The 27873-nt window shown below is 44.9% G+C and overlaps 1 protein-coding gene, 1 long non-coding RNA gene and 1 pseudogene across 5 annotated transcripts in view; 1 reads left to right on the top strand and 2 right to left on the bottom strand.

Moving 5' to 3' along the window:
• Positions 1 to 2595: 2595 nt before the first annotated feature.
• LOC145714363 (uncharacterized) overlaps positions 2596 to 27873 on the bottom strand; it is a 31673-nt gene continuing 6395 nt past the window's right edge. Inside the window, exons 2-5 of one of the 4 annotated variants that reach the window (XR_014136858.1) lie at positions 22742 to 22888; positions 22169 to 22399; positions 5504 to 6502; positions 2596 to 3163 (exon numbers count right to left, since the gene is read on the bottom strand). This is a non-coding gene — a long non-coding RNA (uncharacterized LOC145714363). Of the gene's footprint in view, positions 3164 to 5503; positions 6503 to 22168; positions 22400 to 22741; positions 22889 to 25928; positions 26030 to 27873 lie in introns of those variants that run through there. The other 3 variants (XR_014136856.1, XR_014136855.1, XR_014136857.1) reach the window with 3 other exon arrangements.
• Positions 12365 to 19228, top strand: GLOD5 (glyoxalase domain containing 5). The gene is made up of 4 exons (XM_081793857.1): positions 12365 to 12861; positions 15723 to 15860; positions 17647 to 17802; positions 19103 to 19228. Exons 1-4 carry the CDS (start codon positions 12799 to 12801, stop codon positions 19226 to 19228), a joined length of 483 nt encoding a protein of 160 aa, XP_081649983.1. The 5' UTR covers positions 12365 to 12798.
• LOC145714416 (mammalian ependymin-related protein 1 pseudogene) lies at positions 22895 to 24284 on the bottom strand (annotated as a pseudogene).

Raw genomic sequence — 27873 nt, 5'->3', positions numbered from 1 at the left:
CCCACCCAGACATTCATACATCCCTTGATGCCCCAGGGCCCTGCATGCCCCCTGACCTCACCATTGCACAAGGAGTCCCAGCTGTACCGCCTGGGTGTGATTGGTGAATATGTTTTCAGTTTAAGAAAGAGTCCTAACGGGAATATTGGTGGCTTGGATCCTCATTTAAAAACAGGGGCGCCTGGGGGTTCCTGGGCTACCCAGTCGGTTGAGCATCCGACCTCAGCCCAGGTCACGATCTCACAGTTTGTGAGTTTGAGCCCCGTGTCGGGCTCTGTGCTGACAGCTCAGAGCCTGGAGCCTGCTTCGGATTCTGTGTCTCCCTCCTTCTCTGCCCATCCCTCACTAGTATTCTGTCTCTGTCTCAAAAATAAATAAAAACATTTTAAAAAATAAATAAAAAATAAAAATAGGGGCGCCTTGGTGGTTCAGTCGTTAAGCATCCAACTTTGGCTCAGGTCATGATCTTGCAGTTTGTGAGTTCAAACGCTGAGTTGGGCTTTGTGCTGACAGCTCAGAGCCTGGAGCCTGCTTCAGATTCTCCCCCACCCCTCCAGAACCTGGAGTCTCCCTCTCTCTCTGCCCCTCCCTACTCATTCTCTCTCTCTCTCTCTAATAAATATGAAAGAAATGTTTTTAATGTTTAAAAATTGAGCCCTATTTGGGGCACCTGGGTGTCTCAGTCAGTTAAGCATCTGACTCTTGATTTTGGCTTAGATCATGATCTCACAGTTCATGGGTTCCAGCCCCGAATCGAGCTCTGCACTGACAGTGCAGAGCCTGCTTGGGATTCTATCTCTGCCCCTCCCCTGCTCACTCTCTCTGTCTCTCTCAAAATAAAAATGAACTTAAAAAAAAATTGAGCCCTATTTTCATTAATAGAAATGTCTTAAAAAAATCCATTAAAATTTCATAAATTTCAGTTCATGGGAAGAGCCAGCAAGGGTTCAGCTTGGTTTCATATCTGTAAAAGTAGTATTAGCAACTTGTAAAAAATTGATTAAATGTTTTTTTGTTACTTATAAAAGGCTCTCTGAAGATAGGGATGGGGGCATCTTAGAGATCAGAGCCAAGATCAAATGTGATTCTTACAAAAGAAAACTGATTTGATGGACTATGCCCTAGACAGGAAGATGGAAAGCTTGGCCCCCTTTCCACATATTCCTGATCTTAGTGCTTCTATGCCACTTTCTGGACTGGAATCTTGAGATCTGCATTCTGATTGTGTCACTTTGGCCGAGTCATATGTCCCCCACGGGTCTCAGTTTTTCCTTCTGCCAAATAAACACAAGTTCACAGGTTTGTTGAGAGGTCACAAGACAGTGAAAATGAAGTCTCTTTAAGGAATTAAATCAGCTCTTTCAGAACGTAACACATTTCAAAATTATCACACTGAAGTTGTTTCTTTGGAGCAAAGTAACACCTGTGTTAGTCGGTTTGGGCTGCCATAACAGAATACGACAGACCAGGTGGCTTAAACATCAGAGATTAATTTTCTCACAGTTCTGGAGGCCAGATCAAGACGCTGGTAGAGTTGGTCTTTCCCCAGGCCTCTCTCTTTGGCTTGCAAATTGCCAAATACTCCTGTGTCCTCACACGTCTTCTCTGTTTTCTGTGTCCTGATCTGCTCTTCTTATAAGGACATCAGTCACACTGGATTAGGACCCACCCTAATGACTTCATTCTAACTTGATCACCTCTTTAAAGGCCCTGTCTTCAAATACAGCCACATTCTGCAATACTAAGGATGGGGGCTTCAAAATATGAATTTGAGGAGGACAAAACTCAGCCCGTAACAGCCAGAGATGAATTTTAACTATTTGTCTGAGGTGGGGGAAGAAAAGGAGGGAGTAGTTTAGATCTAGGATGTGTTAGTTTGCTTTGGGGAGACCTCAGCTAGGATGGGCAGATCGCTCAATGGTAGCCTCACCCAAGATGGAAAGATTGCTCAATGGCGGCTCATTGCTTGGTACAGGCTTTCTCAATGAAAATGCATCATCATGACTTTATTGTTTTGGTTAAAAATAATAACAGTAATGCCCAATAATTACAAAAAATAGGGGGGGAGTGCAGAAAAGCACAAACATAAAAACGTTAAAACAAAATCACTTTAGGGGCGCCTGGCTGGCTCAGTCAGTAGAGCATACAACTCTTGATATTGGGGTTGTGAGTTCAAGCCCCATGCTGGGTGTAGAGATTACTTTAAAATAAGGGGCACCTAGGTGGCTCAGTCAGTTGAACATCTGACTCTTGATCTAGGCTCAGGTCATGATCCCAGGGTCGTGGGATCGAGCCCTGCACTGGGCTGGGCGCTGAGTGTAGAGCCTACTTAAGATATTCTCTCTCCCTCTGCCCCTCACCCTGCCTCTAAATAAATAAATAAATAAATAAATAAAGTCTTTTAAAAATAAACATTTTTAAAAAATCACTAAATCCTAATACCAAGAAATAACCATTTTTCTTATGATGTTCCTTCTGCCCATGTACAAGGAGGCAAGATTGGTACATGGAGAGTCAGAAAGAGAGAAAGAAACAAAAGCAATTTATATTAATGGGCTTGCACTACACATGTTGGTTTAAGTGAAAGGTGTTGAGTTTTTGTTCAATTAAACAGAAGAGGGGCACCTGGGTGGCTCAGTTGGTTAAGCATCCGACTTGGGCTCAGGTCATGATCTCATGGTTTGTGGGTTTGAATCTTGCAGCAGGCTCTGTGCTGACAGCTTGGAGCTTGGAGCCTGCTTCGGATTCTGTGTCTTCCTCTCTCTCTGCCCCTCCCCTGCTCATGCTCTGTCTCTGTCTCTCTCTCTCAAAAATAAAAATAAATGTTAAAAAATAAAGTAACAGAAGAAAAATAAATGGCTGTTGTATTAGTTTCCTTTTGCCGCTATAACAAATTGCCACAAACATAGTGGCTCAAAACAACACGAATTACTGCCTTCCAGTTCTGGAAGTCAGAAGTCTGGCATGGGTCCCACTGGGCTCCAATCAAGTTGTTAGCAGGTCTGGGTTCCCTTCTAGAGGCTCCGGGGTAAACTTTTCTTGCCTTTTCCAGCTTTGAGAGGCCCCCACCTCCCTTGGATCATGGCCTTCTTCTTCTATCTTCTAAGGTAGCAACTGTAGTTGGGTTCTTCTCACATCACATCCCTCCTGTCTTCTTCTCCCGCTTTAAAAAAAAAATTAATGTTTTATTTATTTTTGAGAGAGAGAGAGAGAGGGACAGAGCATGAGCAGGGGAGGGGGCAGAGAGAAGGGGGGGGGCACAGAATCTGAAGGAGGCTTAAGGCTCTGGGCTGTCAATACAGAGTCCAACATGGGGCTTGAACTCACAAATTGGCAGATTGTGACCTGAGTTGAAGTCGGATGCTTAACCCACTGATCCACCCAGGTGCCCCCCTCTTCTACTTTTAAGGATACTTGTGAGTATATTGGTTCCACCGGATAATCTAGGACAACTGCCTTATCTTAAAGTCATCTGATTATCAACCTTAATTCTCCTTTGCAGTGTAACCTAACATAATCCCAGGTTCTGGGGATTAGGATGTGGGCATCTTTGGGGTGGATGAGTCACGTTGCCTGGCACTAGATGCAAAATGTAACAAACTGCTGAACCTCAGCTACAGGCTTCATTACAACATCCTCTACATTTAAATCTTTCATAATTCCCTAAGTAAAAAAAAAAAAAAAATCAGGAAAAACCTTTATCGGTTGAGATGCTTTTGTCTGCAAGTAACAGAAACCAACTTGAACCAGCTTGACCAATAAGAGAATGGACGAACTCACAAAAGAGGAAGTGGCTTCAGGTGGGCTCAACCCTTGTTCCAGAGAGGCCAAAGGCCATCCCGCCAGTGAGCAACAGAGCTGCAATCCCAGCCCAGCCTGCCCAAACATTGCCCAACCAGGCTCTTAGCCATTGTCAGTGCACGCTGACCTGTGCCAGTGGGGACACACTGGCCCAGAGGCCTGCCTTCCTGAGTGAGTGAGTTGGAGCTGGCTGCCCATGTCTTCAGGCCTGGCAAGAGCCTGCACTTCTCAGGCACAGGTGAGCCCGCAGCCTGTCCATTAGGCACGACTTAGGGAGCCGTGTGGCCTGCGAACCACGGGCACATTGTCAGGCTGCCTTTTTCCCTATCTTCCCTCTGCCTGACTGGACTAGTGCCTGGGCCTCGGGAAGCCGGGGTGGTGCTGAGGTTTGAGCAGGCTCCACCCAGAACCTTGCCAGGCCCCGGGGGCCTAGAAAGGAGCTGGGTGGAGAAGGCTTGTATGCCATAAGCCTCAGTTCAGCACCCTCAGCAACTGCCCATCGATGTAGGGCTCGCTGTCCTAAACTGCTCAGTTTCCCCCATGATGCTACTGTTAGTTCTCATCTCCAAGTGCTTTACACATGCTGTTCCTCCTGATGGCATATGCTGTCTCTTTTTCTTCTGCTCAGTTAACTCCTTATCCTTCAGATTTCAACTGCGATGTCACCTCCCCGAGGACTCCTTTCTGGTACCCACCACTGAATAATGGTATCCAGCTCTTAATCCCTGGAATCTGTGAATGTTCACTTGGTGGCAAAAAAAAAGAAAAAGGAGTTAAGGGTCTGGAGACGGGGAGATTATTTTGATTGTATGGGTGGGCCCTAAATATAACCACAACTGTCTTTATAAGAGGTGGACACTGGTGTGATGCAGCCATAAGCCAAGGAACGCCAGCAGCTGCTTCCAGCAGCGACCTCACCTTTCCCTTCTGTCCTTTTTTTTTAAAAAAAATTTTTTTTAAGTTTATTTGAAAGAGAGAGAGAGAACAAGCAGGGAAGGGGAAGAGAGAAGGAGAGACAGAATCCTAAGCAGGCTCGGCATGCTCGGCACAGAGCCCAACTCCGGACTTAAACTCACAAACTGCGAGGTCAAGATCAAGAGTCAGAGGCTTAACTGACTGAGCCACCCAGGTGCCCCATCCCTTCTGTCCTTCTTAAATCCACTCAGCCTCAGGAGTTTAGGACTATCAAGTCCAGCAGGGACCATTTTATCTAACCTCCTCATTGAACAAATGGGGGAAACTGAGGCATGGGGGGGGCAGGAATCTGTTCATATTCACCCAGAATGACATCAGCAACAGAGCTAAGACTAGAAACTGGACCTAGATGTGGGCCCCTGCTCTGTCTTACAAGGAGTCCCTTGTAAACACTCAGAGTAACTTCAAAGACAACTAAAATGACCTTGATCACAGAGGGAAGAGAGATTTTTGCCCCCAGCCATTGGTAGGAGACTTGAGTCAAGTAGCCTTTGGACCTCCCCCCTTCAAGACTCAGTGGGCCTTCCCTGTCATGTTGCTAGGTTCCACAGCCTAGACCCCACGTCCAGGTCAAGGCCACAGGGCCGCCAACATTTAGAGTGTATTTTGAGACCACTGAGCTCAACTCCTTCTGTACCAAAGAAGCAACAGGCCCAGAGAGGGCAAGGGACAGAACACAAACCACACAGCAGCTCCAATGCAAAGCAAGGGCTAGAACTCAACTCACCTTGCCTCCAGTTCTGTGGTTCTATAGCCAATGTTTTCCACTGCCTCCCTATAATCCTTACCCCCATCCCCTCCCTTTCCACTACTCCATCCCCAATTTCTTCAGGTGGTAAGTGGAGGTCCCCTGTTCTTAAGGAGCATAAGTCCCTCCCCTGGACCAAGGGGATGGATTATGATTGGTTTAAACCAGTCATAGCAATTTTGCTTCCTTTGGATAGTGACAAACTGTGGAGGGAATCTGGTGCAGTTTTGGCTAATGAGATATAAGGGATATTCTATAGGGAGGGCTGTCCACACCAAATAAAAAGACAATGCCTCATTAGGAGAAAGACTTTGTTCTGATCTCTTTTTCCTGCATTGGATGCAGATGTGACATCTAGAAGTACAGCAGCCATTTTGGGACCATGAGGCAAGAAACATGAAGAAAAAAGCCAGCAGGCTTAAAGATGGTCGTGATGAAAAGTGAAGGAAACTTTGACTCCTCTTACAATATTATTGAACCTGAGACTGTCAATCTCAAATTTCCTGGTAATGGGAAAAAATAAACCCCTCTCACTGGAAGGCACTCTGGCAGAGCTTTCTGTTCATTACAGGGGGAAGAATGCCTGAGAAAGACCCTTTCCACATAATCTCTTAACTACCTTTTGGGACAGCCAGGTTAGGTCATAGCACACCATTTTTATGAACAAGGAAACTGAGCCACAGAGCCTATGTGGTTTAAATGTCTTCCCTGAAGTCCTCACAAACTGGACCTGGTGGAAAGGCAAGCATTTTCCTTGGGGGTAAAAGTATACTTCCTAAGCAAACACTGCCGCAGCACATTGCACGGGCCTATGTTTGTAGGAACATCAAATGGCCCTGAACGTGGCCATGGTTGGGAAGCCCTGGCTGCTGCCCCACTGGTTCTTCTGGGGCTTTGTCCCGGGAGAAGTGCTTGGACGAGTGGTGAGCAGGGAGGAAGCATGTTGGGTCTCAGTCACTCAGCAGCAGGTGCCACAACCTAAGGAGAAAAAGAAATCCTCTATTGGAGACATTTAGTGAAATCAGAGCTATCTTTAATCCATCTGCGGAAAGGAGTAGGTGAATTATACCAACCCTTGATGTACCCTGAAGCCCCTTATTAAAGCCACGCCAACGGGGCACTTGGGTGGTTCAGTCGGTTAAGCGTCCAACTCATGATTTCAGTTCAGGTCACGATCTCATGGTTCATGGGGATCGAGCCCGCGTTGGGATTCTCGCCGCCCCTCCCCTGCTCATGCCCTCTCTCAGTCTCTCAAAATAAATAAATAAATAAACATTTTGAAAAAATAAAAACTAAATTAAAAAAATAAAAATAAAGCCACGCCAAGCCACAGAGCGACAGAGCCTCATTCTCCTGTAGATCTCTGAAGAACAGGGCTCCACATCCAGGGCCCCCTGCAGTGGAGCCAGTGCCAGCTTGGAGGTGCAGGTGATGTCCTCCCAGCCCCTTCACCCTGGCCAGAGCTCTGCCTGCTGTGAAAGAAGGAAGACCAGCTCCTAGAAGCCAGGAGGCCCTCCTGGGAGAGTATTTCCCCGCCCATGAGGTCCTCAGCTTACAGAGCCCATTTCTGCAGAGGATTTGATCCACACGACACTACACGTGTATGCAGGAATTCATTCTTCAATAATGGACCAATGCCACAATGTCAGTGGTTGCACTCTCTGCTGGAGCTGTAGACCTCCAAAAGATGGACCAAGAGCAAATGGAGAGAGCACCGCTGTTTCTGAAGGACACACATCATTTTAGCTCAAGTCATTTGGGAGGACTGGTCACGTAGCCCCACCCAGGTGCAAGGGGGTGTGTGTGTGGGAAATGTCATGTAATTTCCGGTTAGGCAGCGATTTGCAACAAGTCAACATTTGGGCAGATGAAGCATAACATTTGGGGACAACCAGCTGTCACTGTGACACGCTGTCAGATGGGCACTATCTCCAAGAAACCTAAGGATCAGTACAGGCATGTGACTTGCTCAAGGTGACACAGATCCATGATTACAAACTAGGTGTCCACTCTCCCAGCTCCTTGCCCCATACCACCTTGACCTGCCAGCTCACTGCCTTGAATTTTAGGAAGAGTCCTAGGCCTGGTGCTTTATTTTACAAAGTGGTTTCAGGGCACCTGGGTGGCTCAGTGGGTTAAGCTTCCGACTTCAGCTCGGGTCATGATCTCACGGTTCATGGGTTTGAGCCCTGCATTGGGCTCTGTGCTGACAGCTCGGAGCTTGGGGCCTGCTTCGGGTTCTGTGTGAGTGTGTATCTCTCTCTCTGCCCCTCCCCCGCTCATGATCTGGGGATCTCTGTCTCTCAGAGATCTGTCTCTGCCTCTCTCTGTCTCTCAAAAATAAATAAATGTTAAAAAAAAAACAGTTTCAGCTTAAGAACTTCACCCTAAAACTGTCTTGGCAAAGGAGATGGGACACAAATGATCCCCCTTTCACAGGTAAGGAAACTGAGTAAGATCAACTCTGAAGAGAAATGAGAAACTCTAGGTCATAGGCACTGCAGACCTTCCAAGCAACAGATTATAGATATTTCTCTTCCTCAGGCATCCACAACACCCCTGAAAAGAGTCTGTCTTTGGGGTCTTCCAAGGCAATTAATAGTGAGGCCCACATTCTAGAGCTTGTCCTGTGCATGGCTCAGGTGTGTTAAAAGATAAGATGAGGCACATTTAAATTTTCAGGACTTTATTGGAGCAGAAGTCAATTGGAACTAGGCAGAGCCAAACCGGAAGTGGTTAGGAAGTGGACAGGAGCCAGGTGCAAGTCTTTTATGGGACAAACTGGAAGCAAAGGGAGATTATTTGATTGGTTATAGCTGAAGCGGTTGCTCTTATAGGGGAAAGCCTACTTGGCTATTTGTAATTGGTTGTTCTTAAATTTCGATTTCTTGGATACAAGTTCTGGCTTAGGTTTTGGTTTGCTTTACTGAGGCTACGAAGGCATCAGAGCCACCTCAGTCTAATGGCCTCCTTGTTTAAGTACTTTTAACAGGTGGTATTCAAACTTTCTCCTCTTTTTATTATTTTTTATTTTTTTAATGTTTATTTATTTTTGAGAGAGACAGAGACAGAATGCAAGTGGGTTAGGAGCAGAGAGAGAGGGAGACACACAATCTGAGCTCCAGGCTCTGAGCTGTCAGCACAGAGCCCGACATGGGGCTCGAACTCATGAACCGTGAGATCATGACCCAAGCCGAAGTTGGACGCTCAACCGACTGAGCCACCCAGGCACCTTAATCTTTCTCTTCTTTTGAAAACAAAATTTTTTAATGTTGATTTGTTTTTGAGAGAGAGTGTGCGAGCGGAGGAGGGGCACAGAGAGAAGGAGACAGAATCCGAAGCAGACTGTCAGCACAGAGCTTGATGCAGGGCTGGAACTAATGAACCGTGAGATCGTGACCTGAGCCAAAGTCGGTTGCCCAACTGACTGAGCCACCCAGTCGCCCCTAAAACTTTTTTTCCAACATTTATTCAGGTTTTAGAGACAGAGTGCTAGCAGAAGAGGGGCTGAGAGAGAGAGGGACACAGAATCCAAAGCAGGCTCCAGGCTCTGAGCTGTCAGCACAGCCTGATGCATGGTTTGAACCCAAGAACTGTGAGATCCTGACCTGAGCCGAAGTCAGACATTCAACCAACTGAGCCACTCAGGCACTCCTAAACTTTCTCCCCTTAATCAGGGTCAACAAATGCACACCTCTAGCATCATTCCCTCCCCAATCTGTGTGACCCCAGGAGCGTCCTCTCATTCTGTGTGACATCATGAACGTGCATACCCGTGTGTGTGATGCCAGAGGTGTCCCCATCCCAGTGTGTGTAACTCCAGCAGTGTCCAAAACTCAACCTGTGTGACCACAGTTGTGTCCATACACCAGTATGTGTAATCCCAGGAGTGCCCACCTCCCAAGTTGTGTGACACTGAAAGTGTCCACACCTTAGTCTATGACAGTGAGTATTCAAACCCTCATGTGAGTGACTCCAGAAGTGTTAAGTCCCCAGCATGTGTGATTCCATGACAGTCTGCTCTCCTTTCCGTGTGACCCCATTAGTGTCCAAATATCCATTTGCGTGACTGCAGGGATGTCCACACCCAGTCTGTGTGACCCCAAGACAATTCACATCCTGGTTTGTGTGATCCCATGGCCATCCACACTATAGTCTGACCTCAGCAGTGTCCACTCCTAAGTCTATACCAGGGAGTATCCATCAATCACTCTGTGTCACCACAGGAGTGTCTGCACCTCAGTTTCTGACCTGAGGGGTGCCAACACATCATTTATTTGACCAGGTAACTGTCCCTACCTCAGTCACTACAATCCCAGGAGTGTCTACTCCTCAGTCTGTATAACACCGTAGATGTTCACATCCCAATCTATGTAACACAAAGAATGCCCAATCCACAATATGTGTGCTTTTAGGAGTCTCCATTTCCCAGTGTTTTTAACTTAAAGAGTCCCTAACTCCCCCTGTGTGACCCCAGAGATTTCCACTCTCCAGTGTGTGTAACAGAGCCCTTGGAGTGTTCACACCTCTTGAGTGACCCTATGTCTGTCCACACTCCAGCATGAGTGACTCCAGGAATGTTCAAACCCCCATCTTTGTGACATCATGTCTGTCCACACCCATTCATTCTTACCTCATAGTCGTCTACACCTTAGGCTGAGTCCAGGAGTGCCCACATCCCAGTCTGAATGACCCCAAAATCTCCACAATCCACTCTGCTATCTGACCCCTGGAATGTCCACACCCTGGCATGTGTGACCCTGTGAATGTCTATTAGCCAGTCTGGGTGACTCAGGAGTGTCTACTCCCTAGCATGTGTGACCCCAGAAGTGTCCATATGCAAATCTGTTTGACCCCAGGACCATCTGCTTCCCACTTTGTTTGACTACTATAGTGTCAACATGGTAGTCAATCTGACCCCAGAAGTGTCTACTACCCACTCTGCATGACCTCAAGAGTGTGCAGTCTTCAGTGTGTATGATTCAAGGAGTAACCACTCCCTACGGTGTGTGACTTCTGGATTGCCCAGACCCCCATCTGAGTAACCCAAGGCTGTCCACCCCCTAGAGTATACTACCTCATGTGGTGGCCACACCCCTATCTATGTGGCTCCACGACTGTTCACACTCCACTCTGTGTGACTCCAGAATTATGCACACCACTATCTCTGTGACCTGAAGGGTGTCCACACGATGGTATATTCTAAGACAGTACTGGATTCCTCAGCATTGCTACTCCCCACACCCTCTGTGGATGTGACCTGAGAGTGGATGTTCATACCTAATTCAGTGGATCATTGTGTCCCTAGCTCCGGCCCACACCACCAAGTGACCTCTTCTATTCCTATTTCCCCTCACTCTCTCCAGTGGACCATTCAATTCCCATAGCCTCCTCCCCAACCACACACATATATATATCCACATCCCCAAATAGACCATCCCAGCCCCAGCCCCTGCAGATTTTGTAGAGAGCAAAGACCAAGACAGCCAGCCTCCCGCCACAGACTCCAGCCCACAGGGAGTAGTGGAGAGGAAGCCAGTAAAGGCACCATTAATGGGAGTAAAACCTTCCAGGATCTTGTGAAACATTTATGGAAATCAACATTTTACACCCTCTTCCTCCCCAACTAGAATGTCAGCTCCATATGGGCAAGGACATTTGTCCATCTAGTTCTTTAATGTCACCGCAGCACCTAGAACAGCAGTCAGTACACAGAACGCACTCATTAGGTGTTTGGTGAATGAATGAACCCTCTGACCCCTCAATTCCACTTCTAACTCTAACATGCACGCACATTTTCAGAGCTGTGTGCACAAGGCTGGTAGGAGCCAACAATTGGGACAACCTTGTAAATGTCCACCTATAATATAGCCAATGACTTTCACAGAGTGACATGAATGCTGGGGGTTCATATTCTACCACAGAGCACCCGCTGGGTGTGAGACAGAATGAGTGAGACCAGTGTGTGCCTTCCACAGGACAGGCTGTTGACAAAGAAAAGCAGGTGGGGGCTGGTTATGGTGACGCGTGTGTGCCAGTGTAAGGAAACACCAGCAACTGTCCTCAGTGGTAATTTTTGGAGACTGGAGGATGTCCTTGTAGTCCATATACTGATGTACTGTTGAAACTTTTTATGCAAACCTATATTCATGTATTATAAAGGGAAAATCATATGCTAAAGTCAATAAGCATAGCACAGAGAACTTGTGTGTGTGTGGGGGGGGTATATCTGGGGTGTGCCTAGGAAAATCTCAAACTCACATGCCCCATGCCCCAGGAGCTAGACACATAAACCACCACCACCACCACCCCCACACACAGGGAACTCAGTTCAGGGTAAGGTAAACAACAGTGGGACTGATGAATGTTCCCTCTCAGCAGTGTTGGGAGAGGGCATGGTAAGGGATGACTGGGGATGGGGAAAACCTGAGAGTTCACACCCTGAAAGAATTCAGAAACATTGCACCCTGGGACACAGAGCACTTAACAGCTTAGAGATCTCGGCTCAGAAACAGACCCATAAGCCAGAGTGGTCATATCTTAACCCAGATAGCTTTTAACTTCACACCCTGGACACAAACTCTGACTCCCAAATAGATCAGGGGTCTCATATTCTGGGGACACAAGCCTAAGGAGACCAGAGGTCTCACACCCTAGAATAAAGATCCCCCCACCATACTTGGGATGGGTGATTTTTCTGTGTTATTACAAAGCAATCCCTTACACATACACCTTGTTATGGACCGAATGTTTGTGTTCCCCCAAATCCTTATGTTGAAGCCCTAACCCCCAGTGTCATGGTATTCAGAGGTGAAGCCTTTGGGGGGTGTTTAGGGTTAGATGAGGTCATGAGGGTGGGGTCCTCATGATGGGATTGATGCCCTTATAAGAAACCAGAGCCTGCTCTTTCTCTCCACCATGTGAGGACACAGAGAGAAGGTGGTCCTCTTCAAGCCAGGAAGAGATGTTACCATAATGTGATCCTGCTAGCACCTGATCACAGACTTTGGGCCTCCAGAACTGTGAGAAAACTAATTTCTATTGTTTAAGCCCCCCAGTCTGTGGTGCTTTGTTATGGTGGCCTGAGCTGACCAAGTCACACCTTAAGCTTTTACTTTCACGGCCCTGAGTTTTATATCAGAGTTCTTGTACTGCCGACCTCTGTTACCACCAGCAGTCCTCAGCCTGGGGCCCTCCCATTTCTGCCCCTTGATCTCTAGGCACTGAGCCAAAGGGTTGTCTGGAGGCTCCAGGGCAAAGACACCTAGCCTGCCATGCTGTGCCGTCTGCCCTCCAGGCTGCCAGCCAGGATGTGGGGCAGGACTTTGGAGAAGCAGGTGAGTAGGGTGATCCCAGGGGCCTGGAGCATAGGCGTTTGCCCCAAGGCTGGGGATTGCCTAGCCCAGGCCTGGTAACCTGTTTCCTTTCTCTGTGGGCTATCCTGAAGTGTGGACATCCATTTTCCCGGTCCTCCTCTCTCTTCCTCTTTCAAAGACAAGCAGAGGGCAGCAGAGGGACATGGAAAGGCCCTGTTCTAACTCAGTCAGACTGCAACATGTCTGCGCAAGTGGCCCTGAGCTGAGGGATGACTGCTTTGCTCCCTCATGGTGGCTCCAGGGAGCCAGTTTGGCCAGGAACATCAAGATGGGGCAGTGTGGGAAGGGGCCAGAAAACAGGGCACTGACTTTGAACTTTGCCAGGAGAATTCCAGGGGCCCATGACACCCTGAAGGAGACCTTGTAGAGGATTCTGTAGAAGAAGAGGAGGCAGGAGGGAGGACATCGTGTTCTGGGCACTCTATTATATAGAGAGATTTGCTGTGGGGAATAAGATGGATTACATTTCATGTAGTGCTTAGAACAGGGCTTGGCAAAGAGTAAGCCTTATATGATTACTATGTCCTGATGATCTTTTTATAAACCAGCCTCCCTCACCTCGCCTCAACAACCCTGAACTATCTGGCCCTTGCCTTCTCCACCTACTACTCATGCCTCACTCTTGGATTCTAAACCATACTGGCCTTCTTCTGGGTCCTTAAGAGAACCAGCCCTGCTCATCCTTGAATTTGTGAGGATGGAGTTCCTTCTCTGCAAACCAGAATCTGGGGAGTGAGTGTGAGCTGGCAGGCACTGAAAATGGGAGGAATGGGTTGAGTTGATTTCCAATAGACTGCCAAAATTGGGGGTTATGGCTAAAGCTGTGCTTAGTGGGTAATCTACAGTTCTAAATGCAGAGATGAGGAAAACTGAAAACCAACGATCCGAGCTTCCTTATCAAGAAGCTAGAAAAGGAACAGCAAATTTATGTTTATGAAAGTGGAAGGAAGGAATTATAAAGAGCAGAAACTGGTAAAATAGAAAGCAGACATACATTGGAGAAAATTGACAAGGTCATAAATTCATTCTTTGAACAGATTAATAAAATATTAGTAATGTCTGTTTTCTCTCAAATTTTTAACAGAAAAAAATATAAATTACCAATATCAGAAATGAGAAGGGGGTGCTATTACAGACCCTACAGACATTAAAAGGTTTTTAGCATTCTACTTTATTTTCAATGGAGCCCAAATGCCAGTCATTTTCTCATTATACTGCTGTGTCCCTGTGGATCCTCTGTATCCACCAGGACAGTAAAACTCAGCAACATTGCTAACACCTCTTCCACTCATGAAAATACAACAGCACAGCATTTTTTAAAGTTGGGGCTCAGTGAAATCAATTGTTTAAAATGTAATGGTTTGAATAGAATGGAACGCAGTGGAATGGAATGAATATAATAGTATAGGGTAAAATGGAATGGAATGGAATAGAGTAGAGTAGAGTAGAGTAGAGTGGAGTAGAAGTCAGACTTTGTGCTAGGCGCTGGGCCTAATTGTTGTAGTAGATATCCACTAATTTAACAGATATTACTGAACATCTGCTAGTTGTTTGGGACACAGTGGGGAACAAAACAGAGAGAAATCTCTACCCTTATGTAACTTATATTCTAGTCCTAGAGACAGATAATAGCATATGCATTAGATATGCATAAGGCCCTGAGGCCAAAGATACAAAGATTGCCCTTATGAGAACAGGCAAAAGACAATGTAGCTTGGAGTTCAAAAGAAATGGATGGGGCTGTAGAGACTAAGGGCCATGGAAGGGAATCTGAAATTTAACAAGATGACCATGACAACATCATCATCAGCGTTGACTCTTATAGCAGTTGCTATGTGTCAGGCATTGTTCTAAGCCCTTAAAAATACAATTATATATATATATATATAAGATTATTGTGAACATTAAAACATTAAACATTTTATGTGAACATTAAAAAAATTGTATATATATTGTATATATATATACAACATATATATATTTGTATATATATGTATATATATACAATATATATACATAATATATATTGTATATATATGTGTGTGTGTATATATATATATATATATATATATATATATATATATAAAATCATGTACATTTTACAGAAGGGGAAACCAAGGCACAGCAAGATTAATTAAACATCAGTCTGGCTCCCCAAATCTGTTCTATTAACTACTATATTGTGCTATAGTGCCAGACCACAGGCACCTTATAATCCTGTAGCACATGTAGTGTAAATGTACAAATTACTAAAGAATGCAAATCAAGAGAAAGATCAGGTGGGAAGTATGCTGAGGGCAGGAAGTAAGAAGGGGGGAGGTGTGCCCTCCCACTAGGTATCAAGGTGAGTCTGGAAATACACATGCCTAGAAACATTTATTTCATCTGAGATGCTCCCTTCCAGTCCTGGCATAGCTGAGGAGTGAGAAAAAAGGGTACTGAGTAAAACTGGCCAACAGAGAGCTTGTACTTTTAGGGGTTGGGGCTCCTCTGTGTCCTGTCATTCCTTGCAAAAGATATGAATTCCAGCTTGGGGACAACAAGAGAGGGTTTTGTCTTGGTCTCCACTTCCCTAAACTTCATCTCTAGCCCTCTGGAAGGGGAAAGAGAATAAGAAAACAGTAGAGAATGATCATGGCAGACTCTTGTGAATCTACACATGGGTGATAAGACTCTCCTCAAGTTTTTTCCCAGGACTTTTCCCTGGAAATGGGGTTGAGGAGGAAGTATAGTCATTGTGGAGATGAGGGGAGCTGGGAAGGAAACAGGAAATTTGGGTGTGACCAGTGGCAATGTGATCTCTTTTGAATTTTTTTTTTAAGTCATGGAGGAACAGCAGTCAGACTCCTTCCCCATGTCTTATCCACAGACTGGACCACATTGTGATGACAGTAAAGAGTATCAAAGACACCACAATGTTTTATTCCAAGATCCTGGGCATGGAAGTCACAACTTTCAAGGTAATCACTTTCCCATATGCAAATTGCAAGTGAAGTAGAATTTGATTATAATATTTTTCAGCCCCCTTCCCCTCAAAAAAAAAAAAAAAAAAAAAAACCTCAGAGGAAATCTGTGAGAAAAATGCAAAGGATCAATGTAGGAGATTCCAAATTCTAAATAGTGGAACTTCCAGAGACAGAATGGAGAAAAAGGTAGGGAGGAAATTGCCATAAAAGTAATGCAAGAGAACTTTCCAGTCTTTGTGTGGAAAGGGTTAACTGAGTATCCAGCACATTGACACTTAGATATGTTCTTGGGAAGTTACAGAACATCAAAGTGGAAATGAATATCGTAAGAGCTTTCAAAGAAGTTAAAAATAAAAGTAGTTAGGGGCACCTAGATGGCTCAATCGGTTAAGCGTCCAACTATTGATCTCAGTTTAAGTCACGATCTCACAGTTCATGAGTTCGGGCCCTGCATCGGGCTCTGCACTGATTGTGTGGAGCCTACTTGAGATTCTCTCTCCTTCTCTCTGTGCCTCCCCTGCTTGTGTGCTCACTCTTGCTCTCTCTCTCTCTCAATAAATATTTTAAAAAATTAAAACTATATTTAAAAAAAGAAAAGTAGTTCAACTACAAAGGGAAAAGAAATATGCAGATACCAGATTGCCCATGAGTCACATCAGAGACCAGAAGACAATAGAACAATTTCAAGATTTTTTTTTAACTTTATTTTGATAGAGAGAGAGATCATGTGCGAGCAGGGCAGAGGCAGAGAGAGAGAATCCCAAGCAGGCTCCACACTGTCAGTACAGAGCCTGACATGGGGCTCAAACTTACGAGGCATGAGATCATGACCTGAGCCAAAATCAAGAGTTGGATGCTTAACCAACTGAGCCACTTAGGCACTCCAAATTTCAAGGTTCTGAGGGGAAAATTTCAACTTAGAATTCTATGTCCAGCCAAACTATTAATCAAGGTGAGTGTAGAGTAAAACATTCTTAGATATATGGGTCTCCTGGCTGGCTCAGTCAGTAGAGCTTGAGACTCTTAATCTCAGGGTTGTGAGTTTGAGCCCCATGTTGGATGTAGAGAGTTCAGTTTTTAAAAAAAAATGTTTATTCATTTTTGAGGGGGGGGGGGGGCAGAGGATCTGAAGTGGGATACACACTGACAGCACAGAGCTATATGCAGGGCAGGAACCCACGAACCATGAGATCATGACCTGAGCTGAAGTCAGACGCTCAACTGACTGAGCCACCCAGGCGCCCCTAAAATTTTTAAAATATTAAGTTTATTCATTTATTTTTGAGAGAGAGAGAGAGAGAGAGAGAGAGAGAGAGAGAGAACAAGTAGAGGAGGGGCAGAAAGAGAAGGGGACAGAGGGTCTGAAGCAGGCTCTGTACTGACAGCAGCGAGCCTGACATGGGGCTCGAACTCACAAACTGCTAGATCATGACCTGAGCCCAAGGTGGATGCTAAAACCAACTGAGCCACCCAGGCACCGCACAAATTTTTTTTTTCTATTTTTAAGATAGAGAGATAGAGAGCAAGCAGGGGAGGGGCAGAGAGAGGGAGACAGAGAATCCCAAGCAGGTTGAGTGTTGTCAGCTCAGAGCCCCAGGTGGGGCTCGAACTCAAAAACTGCGAGATCATGACCTGAGCCAAAATCAACAATCAGACGCTTAACTTACTGAGCCTCCCAGGTGCCCCAGGGAGGTTGTTTTTAATTAAAAGCCCCATTTTACCTTTTTTTTTTTTTTTTAACCTTGGAGGTTGTTTTCAGTTGTTCTTCCTTCCCAAATAGGGCGACCAGAAAGCATTGTGTTTTGGAGACCAGAAATTTAACCTCCATGAGGTGGGAAAGGAATTTGAACCCAAAGCTGCTCACCCAGTTCCTGGCTCCCTGGACATATGTCTGATCACAGAGGTACCTTTGGAGGAAATGGTCCAGCACCTCAAGGTGAGTTGGACATCCATTCTTTTTGAGAAGCTGCTGCTGGTATGTTGAAAACAGAATGCATGACCCAGCTGGGTGTTCCTCAAACTTCAGACATAACAGGTTTTGTCATATCCATATCATGCCTGTATACAACCGTTTGCTTGTTCTTTTTCCTGACATCATTTTTTCATGTAAACAAATACATTTACATCACTCTTGTAAAGAATACAAACCTAAATTCTTTTTACATAAACGCATTTATGTAAAAAGCAAATGTTCAACCAAGTACACAAACAGACCATTATATCTTGACACAAAGGGAAGTTAACTGCAAAAACAGCTATAAAAACACCAGTCATTAGATTCTATCCACTTCCTTTCTCTGAACCCTCTGGGCCTGATGTTACAAAGGGAGATTTGGCAAATGGTTGGGGAGGTGCTAAGGACTTGGTAGCATCCACCAGAGACTTTCTTCTTGATAGAATCAGAAGGATTGAAATAGGGGGCACCTACCTGGCTAGCTTGGTAGGAAGAGTATGCAACTCTTGACCTTGGGGTCCTGAGTTCAAGCCGCACACTGGGTGTAGAGATTACTTAATAAGAAAAACAAACAAACAAACAAACAAACAGGGCGTTTGGATGGCTCAGTTGGTTAAGCATCCAACTTCAGCTCAGGTCATGATCTCACAGTTTGTGAGTTCAAACCCCGTGTTGGGCTCTGTGCTGACAGCTCAGAGTCTGGAACCTGCTTCTGTGTTTCCCTCTCTCTCTGCCCTTCCCCCACTCATTCTCTTTCTCTCTCTCTCTCAAAAATAAACACTTAAAAAAAGGAAAAAGAGGATTGAAATAGGATTGAAGAGGGAATATTTAATTTGGTGTCTTTCTAACACTTAAATTGGTTTAATGTAAAGGAAGCATTGGTTCTCCTTTTGGGGAACACAGAATAAGGTCTTGCATATATTCTTTCTTTGGAAAATATCAGTGAAAAAGTCTGGTTTGGAAATAAAGTGGGGGAAAGCATAGGGGCTAAGAATATGGGCTTTTGCCCAGACTACCTGGGTTTGAATTCTGGCTCTGCCACTTACTAGATAATACTAGGCACCATTTTATCATCCCCATTTTACAGGTTAGGAAATTGAGGTACAGAGCAGTTAGGTACCATGATCGAGGCCACACAGCTGGTAATTGGCCAGAGCAGAGTGAGGGAGGGGAGAATGGAAGGAGATGAAGTCAGAAAGATATCAGGGGTCTTCTAAGAATTGAATTTTGGTCTCATACATGGACTGTGATGAATGATTTTTGTCTTCCCCTCCCACTTCAGGTTTGTGATGTCCCCATTGAGGAGGGTCCAGTCCCCAGAACAGGGGTCAAAGGACCCATTATGTCCATCTACTTCCGAGACCCTGACAGAAACCTGATTGAGGTGTCCAACTATATCTCCTCATGATTGAGGCTGGCCCTCTGCCATTCTGTTCCCTGTGATGTCTCCCTCTCCCTTTCTGCCTGCAAACTCTCACCCAAGCCCAGAGATCTCCAAGGACTGAGGACTTCGGCACTTCATTCTTCCTACTGGGGGGACCTGAGTTGGGTTTGGGACCAAAATTACATGTCTGAATGTTCTCCATCCAAGGCTCCCCTAATAAATTAACAACCTCTCGATTAATATGAGCTCTTCATTATTATTGTCTCAGTGCTATGTATGAATGTTTGTCCAGGGTGTGAGGTCTCTGAGCTGTTTGGGGGTCAGTGACCAGGGTATGACATCTCTGAGGACCAAATCCAGGGTCATCCCCTTGGGATTCAGGGCCCCTGACAGACTGTCCTTGTTAGTGAGCCCATCCTTTCCCATCCTTTTTGAATTCACCTCATCCCTTCCAAGTGCTGCTTCCTGTGTCCTCCACCCCATAGGCTTCACTGAACCTCAAGATCTCTGTGAGTCCCATGGAACCTTCAAGGACCACCCCAAGTGATACTACCTCCTCCTGGAATGCCCTACCTGATCTCACCCCCAGGGTATGTGGTGCTGTCTACCTTTGGATCTGGTAGGTCCAGATTCATCTTAACTGAGGCTCAGCTCTTGACAGAGTAGACAGGACCGGGACAAATTTCATCTGTTTCTGCCTCCCCCTCCCAACACTATCCATTCAATCAACTAATAAACACATATTGAGCACCCACTCTGTGCTTGGCCCTGTTCCAGACATTGGGGAGACAGTGTTGAACAAAAAGGATAAGCATACCTAGGTTTGGGGAGTTGTCATTCTAGTAGAAGAGACAAAATAAATAAAATTAAGTAAGGAAAATATGGGGCACCTGGGTGGCTCAGTTGGTTAATGTCCAACTCTTGACTTTGGCTTAGGTCATGATCTCAGGGCTCAGGAGATTGAGCCCCACAACGGGCTCATGCTGACAGCACAGACCCTGTTGGGATTCTCTCTCCCCCTCTCTCTGTCCCTCCCACCACTCGTGTGCATTCTCTCTCTCTCAAAATAAATACACTTAAAAAAAAAAGTAAAGAAGGGCTGCCTGGGTGGCTCAGTTGGTTAAGCCTCTGAGACTCTTGATCTCAGCTCAGGTCTTAATCTCAGGGTTGTGATTTCAAGCCCCACGTTGGGCTCCATGCTGGGCATGAGGCCTACTTAAAAAAAACAGTAAGGGAAATATGAAGTATATTAGAGGATGATAAATACTTTGGAGAAAAAGACAACATGGAAAAGAGGGAATGCAGATAAAAATTGCTGGGGCAGTTTCTAACGTGTAATAGGATGGTGGGGGGAAACTTCACTGAGAAGCCATTTGCATGCAGATCCAAGATGAGGGAAGGAGGTGCACCAATAGCTGGAGGAAGAGCATAACAAGCAGAGAGAACAGGCAATGCAAAGGCCCTGAAGCATGAACGTGCCTGGTGCGTGAGGAACAGTGAGGCCAGTGCAAAGTGAGCAGTGAGTGGAGCAGGGAGCAGCAGGAGGTGAGGTCAGACACGGGGTGGGAGACAGATTGTGTAGGGTATCATGGGCCACGGAGAGAACTCTGGCTTTTACTCTGAGTGACAGGGGAGCCACGGAAGGGTCATAAGCAGAGGAGGGCCATGATCTGACAGGATTTAACAGGCTCCCTCTGGCTGCTGTGAAGAAAATAGGCTGTAGGTACGAGGGCAGGAACAGGGGACTGTGAGGGGGAGGCTACTATAGTGGTCCAGGCAAGTGGTGCCGGTGCCGGCAGGGGAGGTGATAAAAGGTGGTTAGATAACGGAGATACTCTGAAGACAGAGACTGGATAAGTTCACCAAAAGAGAAACTGTCAACTAGAGAAGAGGTCCAAAGACATTTAGAGTTCTGAAACAAGGATTACCCAGCAAATGAGGCAGGCAGTGAGGAAAAGGAAAGAGTACAGCGTCCTGAATGAATGAGTGATGGATAAAGGAGCATGTATGACAGTCTTTTGATGTGAGCAAGCCTCTAGTCTTGTGGACTCTAGTCTCTAAACAGTTCCCAGCTGGTGGTTCAGCCAGACCCTATGAGTGAACCCCCAAAGAGCCCCCCAAACGAAAGAGAGGATGTGTAAGGATGTGAGTTTCAGCATGTGAAAGGCTTTGCCAAAAGCTGTAGCAGGCCTCCTGCCTGTTTTTAATTTTTTACTATTTATTTTGGCAATTAAATACGTATTAAGGTAACATAAATTCTAATACAGATTTTCAGCATAATATAGATATCACACATTTCTCCTAGTAATAGACGATAGCCAGATGAATCACAACAGTAGAAGAATCTAGAACAATAAATTTTGTTAGTAGGAGTCTTCCTAGAAGTCAGGAACCCACTCACAGATGAGTAAACTAATGACCAGAGAAGCTGGCATTCTCTACAAATGTTTAGGGCACTGACCATGTGCCAGGCACTTACTTGGTGCGGGTCATGTAAAAGTAAACAGAACGTGGTAACTGTACTCAAGGAGCTCATAGCCAGGCTAGTGGGCAATGGTGTCCAATAAGAAAGAAATTAACACACAGTCTAATCAGTATTGTGAGAACAGCATGCTCAAGCTACAAGATGCACCCAATCCAGGTTCGGGAGCAGCTCTGCAAAGGTCAAGTGTGAGCTGACCTAGGAAGGATGCACAGGAGTTACATAGATAAAGAGGCAGTGAAACAATGTCCCAGGATGGCCCTGGTGAGGGAAAGCATAGTGCATTTAGTTAATCAAAGGAGTTCAAGTACAAGGGAATTCCAGTCCTGGACTTTGGAGACAACAGTCTCCTGACTTCCAGTTCAATGCTATTTTTAGAATACTATCTGCCTTTCTAGGTCTCCTGACAAGTCTGTGATGATTAAGCACATATATCAACATTCTTGCATAGAAAAAAGGAAGCATACGTGGCTCATGCTTACCTACGTAGAGACATTAAGATTTTCAAACCGTCTTGTTTAAGATGTCTCTCTGAGGGGCGCCTGGGTGGCTCAGTCTGTTAAATGTCTGACTTTGGCTCAGGTCATGATGTCACAATTCGTGGGTTCAAGCCCTGTGTCGGGCTCTGTGCCAACAGCTCAGATCCTGGAGCCTGCTTCAGATCCTGTGTCTCCCTCTCTCTCTGCCCCTCCCCTGCTCATGTTCTCTCCTGTCTCTCAAAAATAAAATAAAAACATAAAAAATTTAAATAAATAAACATTAAAAAATTTTAATAAAATAAAATGTCTCTTTGAGGGGCACCTGGGTGGCTCTGTTGATTAAGCATCTGACTCTTGATTTCGGCTCAGGTCATGATGTCACAGTTCATGGGATGGAGCCCCGCATGGAGTTCTCTACTGACAGCACAGACAGAGCCTGCTTGGGATTCTCTCTCTCCCTCTCTCTGTCCCTCCCACATGCGCTCTCTCACTCTCAAAATAAATAAACATTTTTAAGTTTCTATTTGAGGAATAATTACTCTGTATTATAGCCTTTCATTTCCTCCCCAAACTTACCTCAATCAGATCATGTCACAAAGCTCTTAAGTCTGGAAGAGATTTTTGAGGAATCACTTTGTCGGTGGCCAAGGGAGCAGGAGACAGGGCAGGGGAAACTGTCACCACCCTGGCACAGGCAATAAAGGGGCCATTATCTGCAGAGAACTCAAAAATTAATAATAAAACTGACTAAAATCATTCTGCATTTTATTATCACCACAGGGCAGCAATTCAGCAATTTTCAGCAATGTCAGTAATGAGACCCTCCTCCCTGCCAAGGCAAACTGCTTGTGCTGATGCTCACCCCACGTGTGCCACCACACTTAGATACACCTGCACATGCAGAAAGCACAGCACCCACACAAACTATACAAACGTCTGCAATCTCCATCTTAGCTATCTCTTCTGTTCATATTACTACACATTCTCCATTCCACCCCATTCTGTATACGTAGCTTGAGTAGTCAAAATCATACATACAAAAAAAACCCCACATCAATGTTTATCTTCCTTCAATTATGATATTTATCGCCAATGACGTTTCTCATTTCTCAAGTCTCAAATCCCTCTCAAGCTGGGGATGATGCCCAATGCTGCCACTTCTGCATTCATGGGCTTACCAGGTGCAGTTCACACTCATCCTCTCTGGCTGGGCCACCTGGCAGGTGCTCAGCGGGGTAAACACCCAGGGGTCTTTAATGCCCAGCTGCATGTTGAAAAACTGCATGCACAGTATCACAGTTTTGGTGAAGACTTTCTGGACAGGATAACCATTTTTAACTGCATAAATGCCAACCCAGATTTCATATGATGTAGCTGACTTTCTGTCAGACCACTTTTGGACCTTGATCTGCTCCTGGGGCCCCCTATGGAGAACTAGTCGTCAACTAGTCCTCAAAGGTGGCATTCTGAGGAATGTCTAGAGGGTCCCAGGGGTCCATCAGGGTGATCTTGGCGCACTGCTTGGTGGCTTATTCAATCTGAAACATCACTCCGTCCTTATAGAACAAAATTTTTCAAATTATCTCTTGCAGGGGATTAGCACCTTCTAATGGTTGATCCCATCATAGGAGAGCAGGGCATGGCTACTGTACCTGCTGCTCTGTCGTACAGAAACCAGTGGCCCTCCTACTGCTGTGGTGCCTGGCAAGGGTACAGGGTCCCTGGGGCACTGCTGGTTGCCACCTCCAGCACTACTACCCCCAGGCTACAGAGGCCACCCAGACCCAGAGGCCACCCAGCAGCTAGGCACCCAGGGCCGCCTGGGCCACGCTTCCTGCCTATTTTTAAAAGACAGCTTGCATAAATAAACTTAAAAGCGGGGGGAGGGGTGCCTGGGTGGCTCAGTTGGTTAAGCATCCAGCTCTTGGTTTCGGCTCAGGTCATGATCTCATTTTGTGGTTTTGAGCCCCACATAAGGCTCCGCACTGACAGAGAGGAGTCTGCTTGGGATTCTCTCTCTCTCCCTCCCCTGCTCTCACTTGCATGCTCTCTTGCTCTCTTAAAATAAATAAATAAACTTAAAAAAAAAAAGACAGCTTGCCTTGGACCCAGATGTCATATGCCTGGAGATAGATGACTTATGAAAGGAAGAAAGGAAATAGAAATGAGGGAAAGAAGGAGAAAAGGAGGGAGGAAGGGAGGGAGAGTGGGTAGCAGGTGGGTAAATGAATGAATACGTACATAGATGAATGGATGGATAGATGGGTGGGTGGGTGAATGAATGGAAAGATGGACTGATATCCTCTGCCCCGGAGAAACTCTTTCACATGTGTGTGCACAGACAGAGAAGTATGAGTTTGTAAACTGCAGGTGTGCTGTAACACAGAAAAGTCTGGAAACAATCCAAATGTCCATCAACAGACGAATGGTTAAACAAACCATGATACATCCATTCCATGGAATACTACTCAGCCATAAAAGGGAATAAACTTATGAGGTCAGCACTAACCTAATACCAAAACCAGACACAAACACAACAAGAAGACTATAGACCTATATCTCTTATGAATATAGATGCAAAAATCTTCAACAAAATACTAGTAAATAGAATTCAGCAATATATAAGAAGGATTATACACCATAACCAAGTGGGATTGATCCAAGAAATGCAAGATTTGCTCAACATAAGAAAACCGACGTAACATACCATAATAATAAAGGACAAAAACCACATGATCTTCTCAACAGATACAGAAAAAGCATCTGACAAAATTCAATACCGTTTCATTTATAAAAGTACTCAACAAACTAGGAACAAATGAGAACTTCCTCAACCTGATAAAGTGAGTATACAAAATGGGGTGCCTGGCTGGCTCGGTAGAGCATGCAACTCTTGATCTCAGGGTTGTGAGTTCAAGCCCCATGTTGGATATAGAGATTACTTAAAAAAAAAAAAAACTACACTGAAATTTTTAAAAAGTGCATCTACAAAAAACCTATAGCTAATATCATACTTCATGATGAAAGACTAAAAACTTTCTCTTAAGAGATCAGGAACAAGACAAAGATGTCCCTTGTCACCACTTCTATTCAACAACATACTGGAGGTCCTAGTCAGGGCAATTAGGCAAGAAAAAGAAATAAAAAGCATCCAGATTGGGAAAAAAAAAGAAGTAAAACTATCAGTATTTGCAGGTGACATGATCTTATACAGAGAAAATCTTAAGGAACCCACAACAAAACCATTACATATATATGTGAGACTACGTTTTATGTATATATGAGCCCAGCAAGGTTGCAGGATACTAGATCATACAAGATTTAATCATATTTCTATATACTTGCAACGAACAATCCAAAAATGAAGAAAACAATTCCATTTACAATAGCATAAAAAAGAATAAACTACTTAGTAATAAATTTAACAAAAGATGGATAAGACTTGTATACTTAAAAACCATAAAACACTGTTGAAAGAAATTAAATAACACTGAGGTGCCTGGGTGGTTCAATCAGTTAAGTGACCAGCTTTGGCTCAGGTCATGATCTCACGGTTTGTGGATTCGAGCCCTACAATGGACTCTCTGCTGTCAGTGCGGAGCCTGCTTCAGATCCTCTCTCTCTGCCCCTCCCCTGCTTGCTCTCTCTCTCTCTCTCTCAAAAACAAATAAACATTAAAAAATTAAATAAGACTTAAATAAATGAAAATATATCATAAATTAATGGATTGGAGACTTTATAGCATTAATATGGCGATACTCACCAAACTGATCTACAGGTTTAGTGCCATTCGTATCAGAATCCAAGCTTGCGACAAACTGATCCTAAAATTCATATGAAAATGGTATGGACCGAGAATGGCTACAACAATTTCGTAAAAGAAAAACACATTTGGAGGACTCACAGTTTCCGATTTAAAAATGTACTACACGGCTATAGTGATCAAGGTGATGTGGTACTGGCATAAAAACAGATAAATAAATGGGGCACCTGGGTTGCTCAGTTGGTTGAGCATCCAACTCTTGGTTTTGGCTCAGGTCATGATCTCATGGTTTCATGGGTTTGAGCCCCGTGTCAGGCTCTGTGCTGGCAGCGTGGAGTCTGCTTGGGATTCTCTCTCTCCTTCCCTCTCTGCCCCTCCCCTACTCATGCTGTCTCAGTCTCTCTCAAAATAAATAAACTTAAAAAAAAAGATATATAAGTCAATGGAATAGAATTGAGAGTCCAGAAATAAACTCATACATTATGGGCAACTGATTTCTGACAAGCGTGCCTAGACAATTCAATGGGGAAAGAACAATCTTTTCCACAAATGGTGTTGGGACAACTGGATATCCACATGGAAAAGAATGAAACTGGACCTCTATTTCACACCATATATAAAAATTAACCAAAATAAAGAGAAGACATGAATGTAAGAGCTAAAACTATAAAACTTTTAGAAGAAAACATGCATAAATCTTTGTGACCTTGGACTAGGCAATGGTTTCCTAGATATGACACCTAACACATAAGCAACCAAAGAAAAACTAGATAAATTGGACTTCATGAAAACTAAAAGCTTTTGCACTTCAAGGAGCAAAAGAAAGTAAAAGAGCAACCCAACAATTGGAGAAAATATTTTCAAATCACATATCTGATAAGGGACTAGCATCTAGAATATATAAAGAACTCATACTACTCGACAATAAAAAGATAACCCAATTAAAAATGAGCAAAGGGGGGCGCCTGGGTGGCGCAGTCGGTTAAGCGTCCGACTTCAGCCAGGTCACGATCTCGCGGTCCGTGAGTTCGAGCCCCGCGTCAGGCTCTGGGCTGATGGCTCGGAGCCTGGAGCCTGTTTCCGATTCTGTGTCTCCCTCTCTCTCTGCCCCTCCCCCGTTCATGCTCTGTCTCTCTCTGTCCCAAAAATAAATAAAAAAAGGTTGAAAAAATTTAAAAAAAAAATGGGCAAAGGATCTAAATAGATATTTCTCTATGGAAGACCTACAGATGTCCAACAAGTACATGAGAAGATGCTCAACATCATTAGTCATTAGGGACATCAAACCAAAAACACAATGAGATGTCACATCACACCAACTGGGATGACCAGAATCAAAAAGAGAAACAATATATGGGGTGCTTGGGTGGCTCAGTTGGTTAAGTGTCAAACTCTTGATTTGGGCTCAAGTCATGATCTTGCAGTTTGTAAGTTTGAGCCCCATAGCGCAGAGCCCACTTGGAATTCTCTCTCCCTCTCTCTCTGTTCCTCCCCCTGCTCTCTCTTTCTCTTTCTCTCAAGATAAATAAACTTAAAAAAAAGATGGGGCACCTGCTCAGATAAGCATCTGGCTTTGGCTCAGGTCATGATCTCATGGTTCGTGAGTTCAAGTCCTGCATCAGGTGAGCTTGAGCCCCCCTTTGGGTGAGCTTTTCTCTGCTTCAGGTGAGCTCATGCCCTGATTTGGGTGAGAATGAGCCCTGCTTTGGGTGAGCTTGAGCCTCACTTCAGGTGAGCCCCACTTCTCTCTCCTTCCCACTCTCTGCCCCTCGTGGGATTTTCTCTCTCTCTCTCTCTCTTTCTCTCTCTCTCTGCTCCTCGATCATTTGCACCCTCTCTCCAAAAAAAAAAAAAAATTAAAAATGTAAAAAAAGAGAAACAATACCAAGTTTTGGAGAAGATGTCGATAAATTAGAATCCTCATACAACTGCTGTGGAGAATCCT

The sequence above is a fragment of the Panthera onca genome, chromosome X (assembly GCF_046562875.1).
Source record: "Panthera onca isolate mPanOnc1 chromosome X, mPanOnc1 haplotype 2, whole genome shotgun sequence".
In the NCBI taxonomy this organism is placed as follows: Eukaryota; Metazoa; Chordata; class Mammalia; order Carnivora; family Felidae; genus Panthera; species Panthera onca.
The sequence above is the reverse complement of the archived record's forward strand: the minus strand, read 5'-3'. Positions and strand labels throughout refer to the sequence as shown.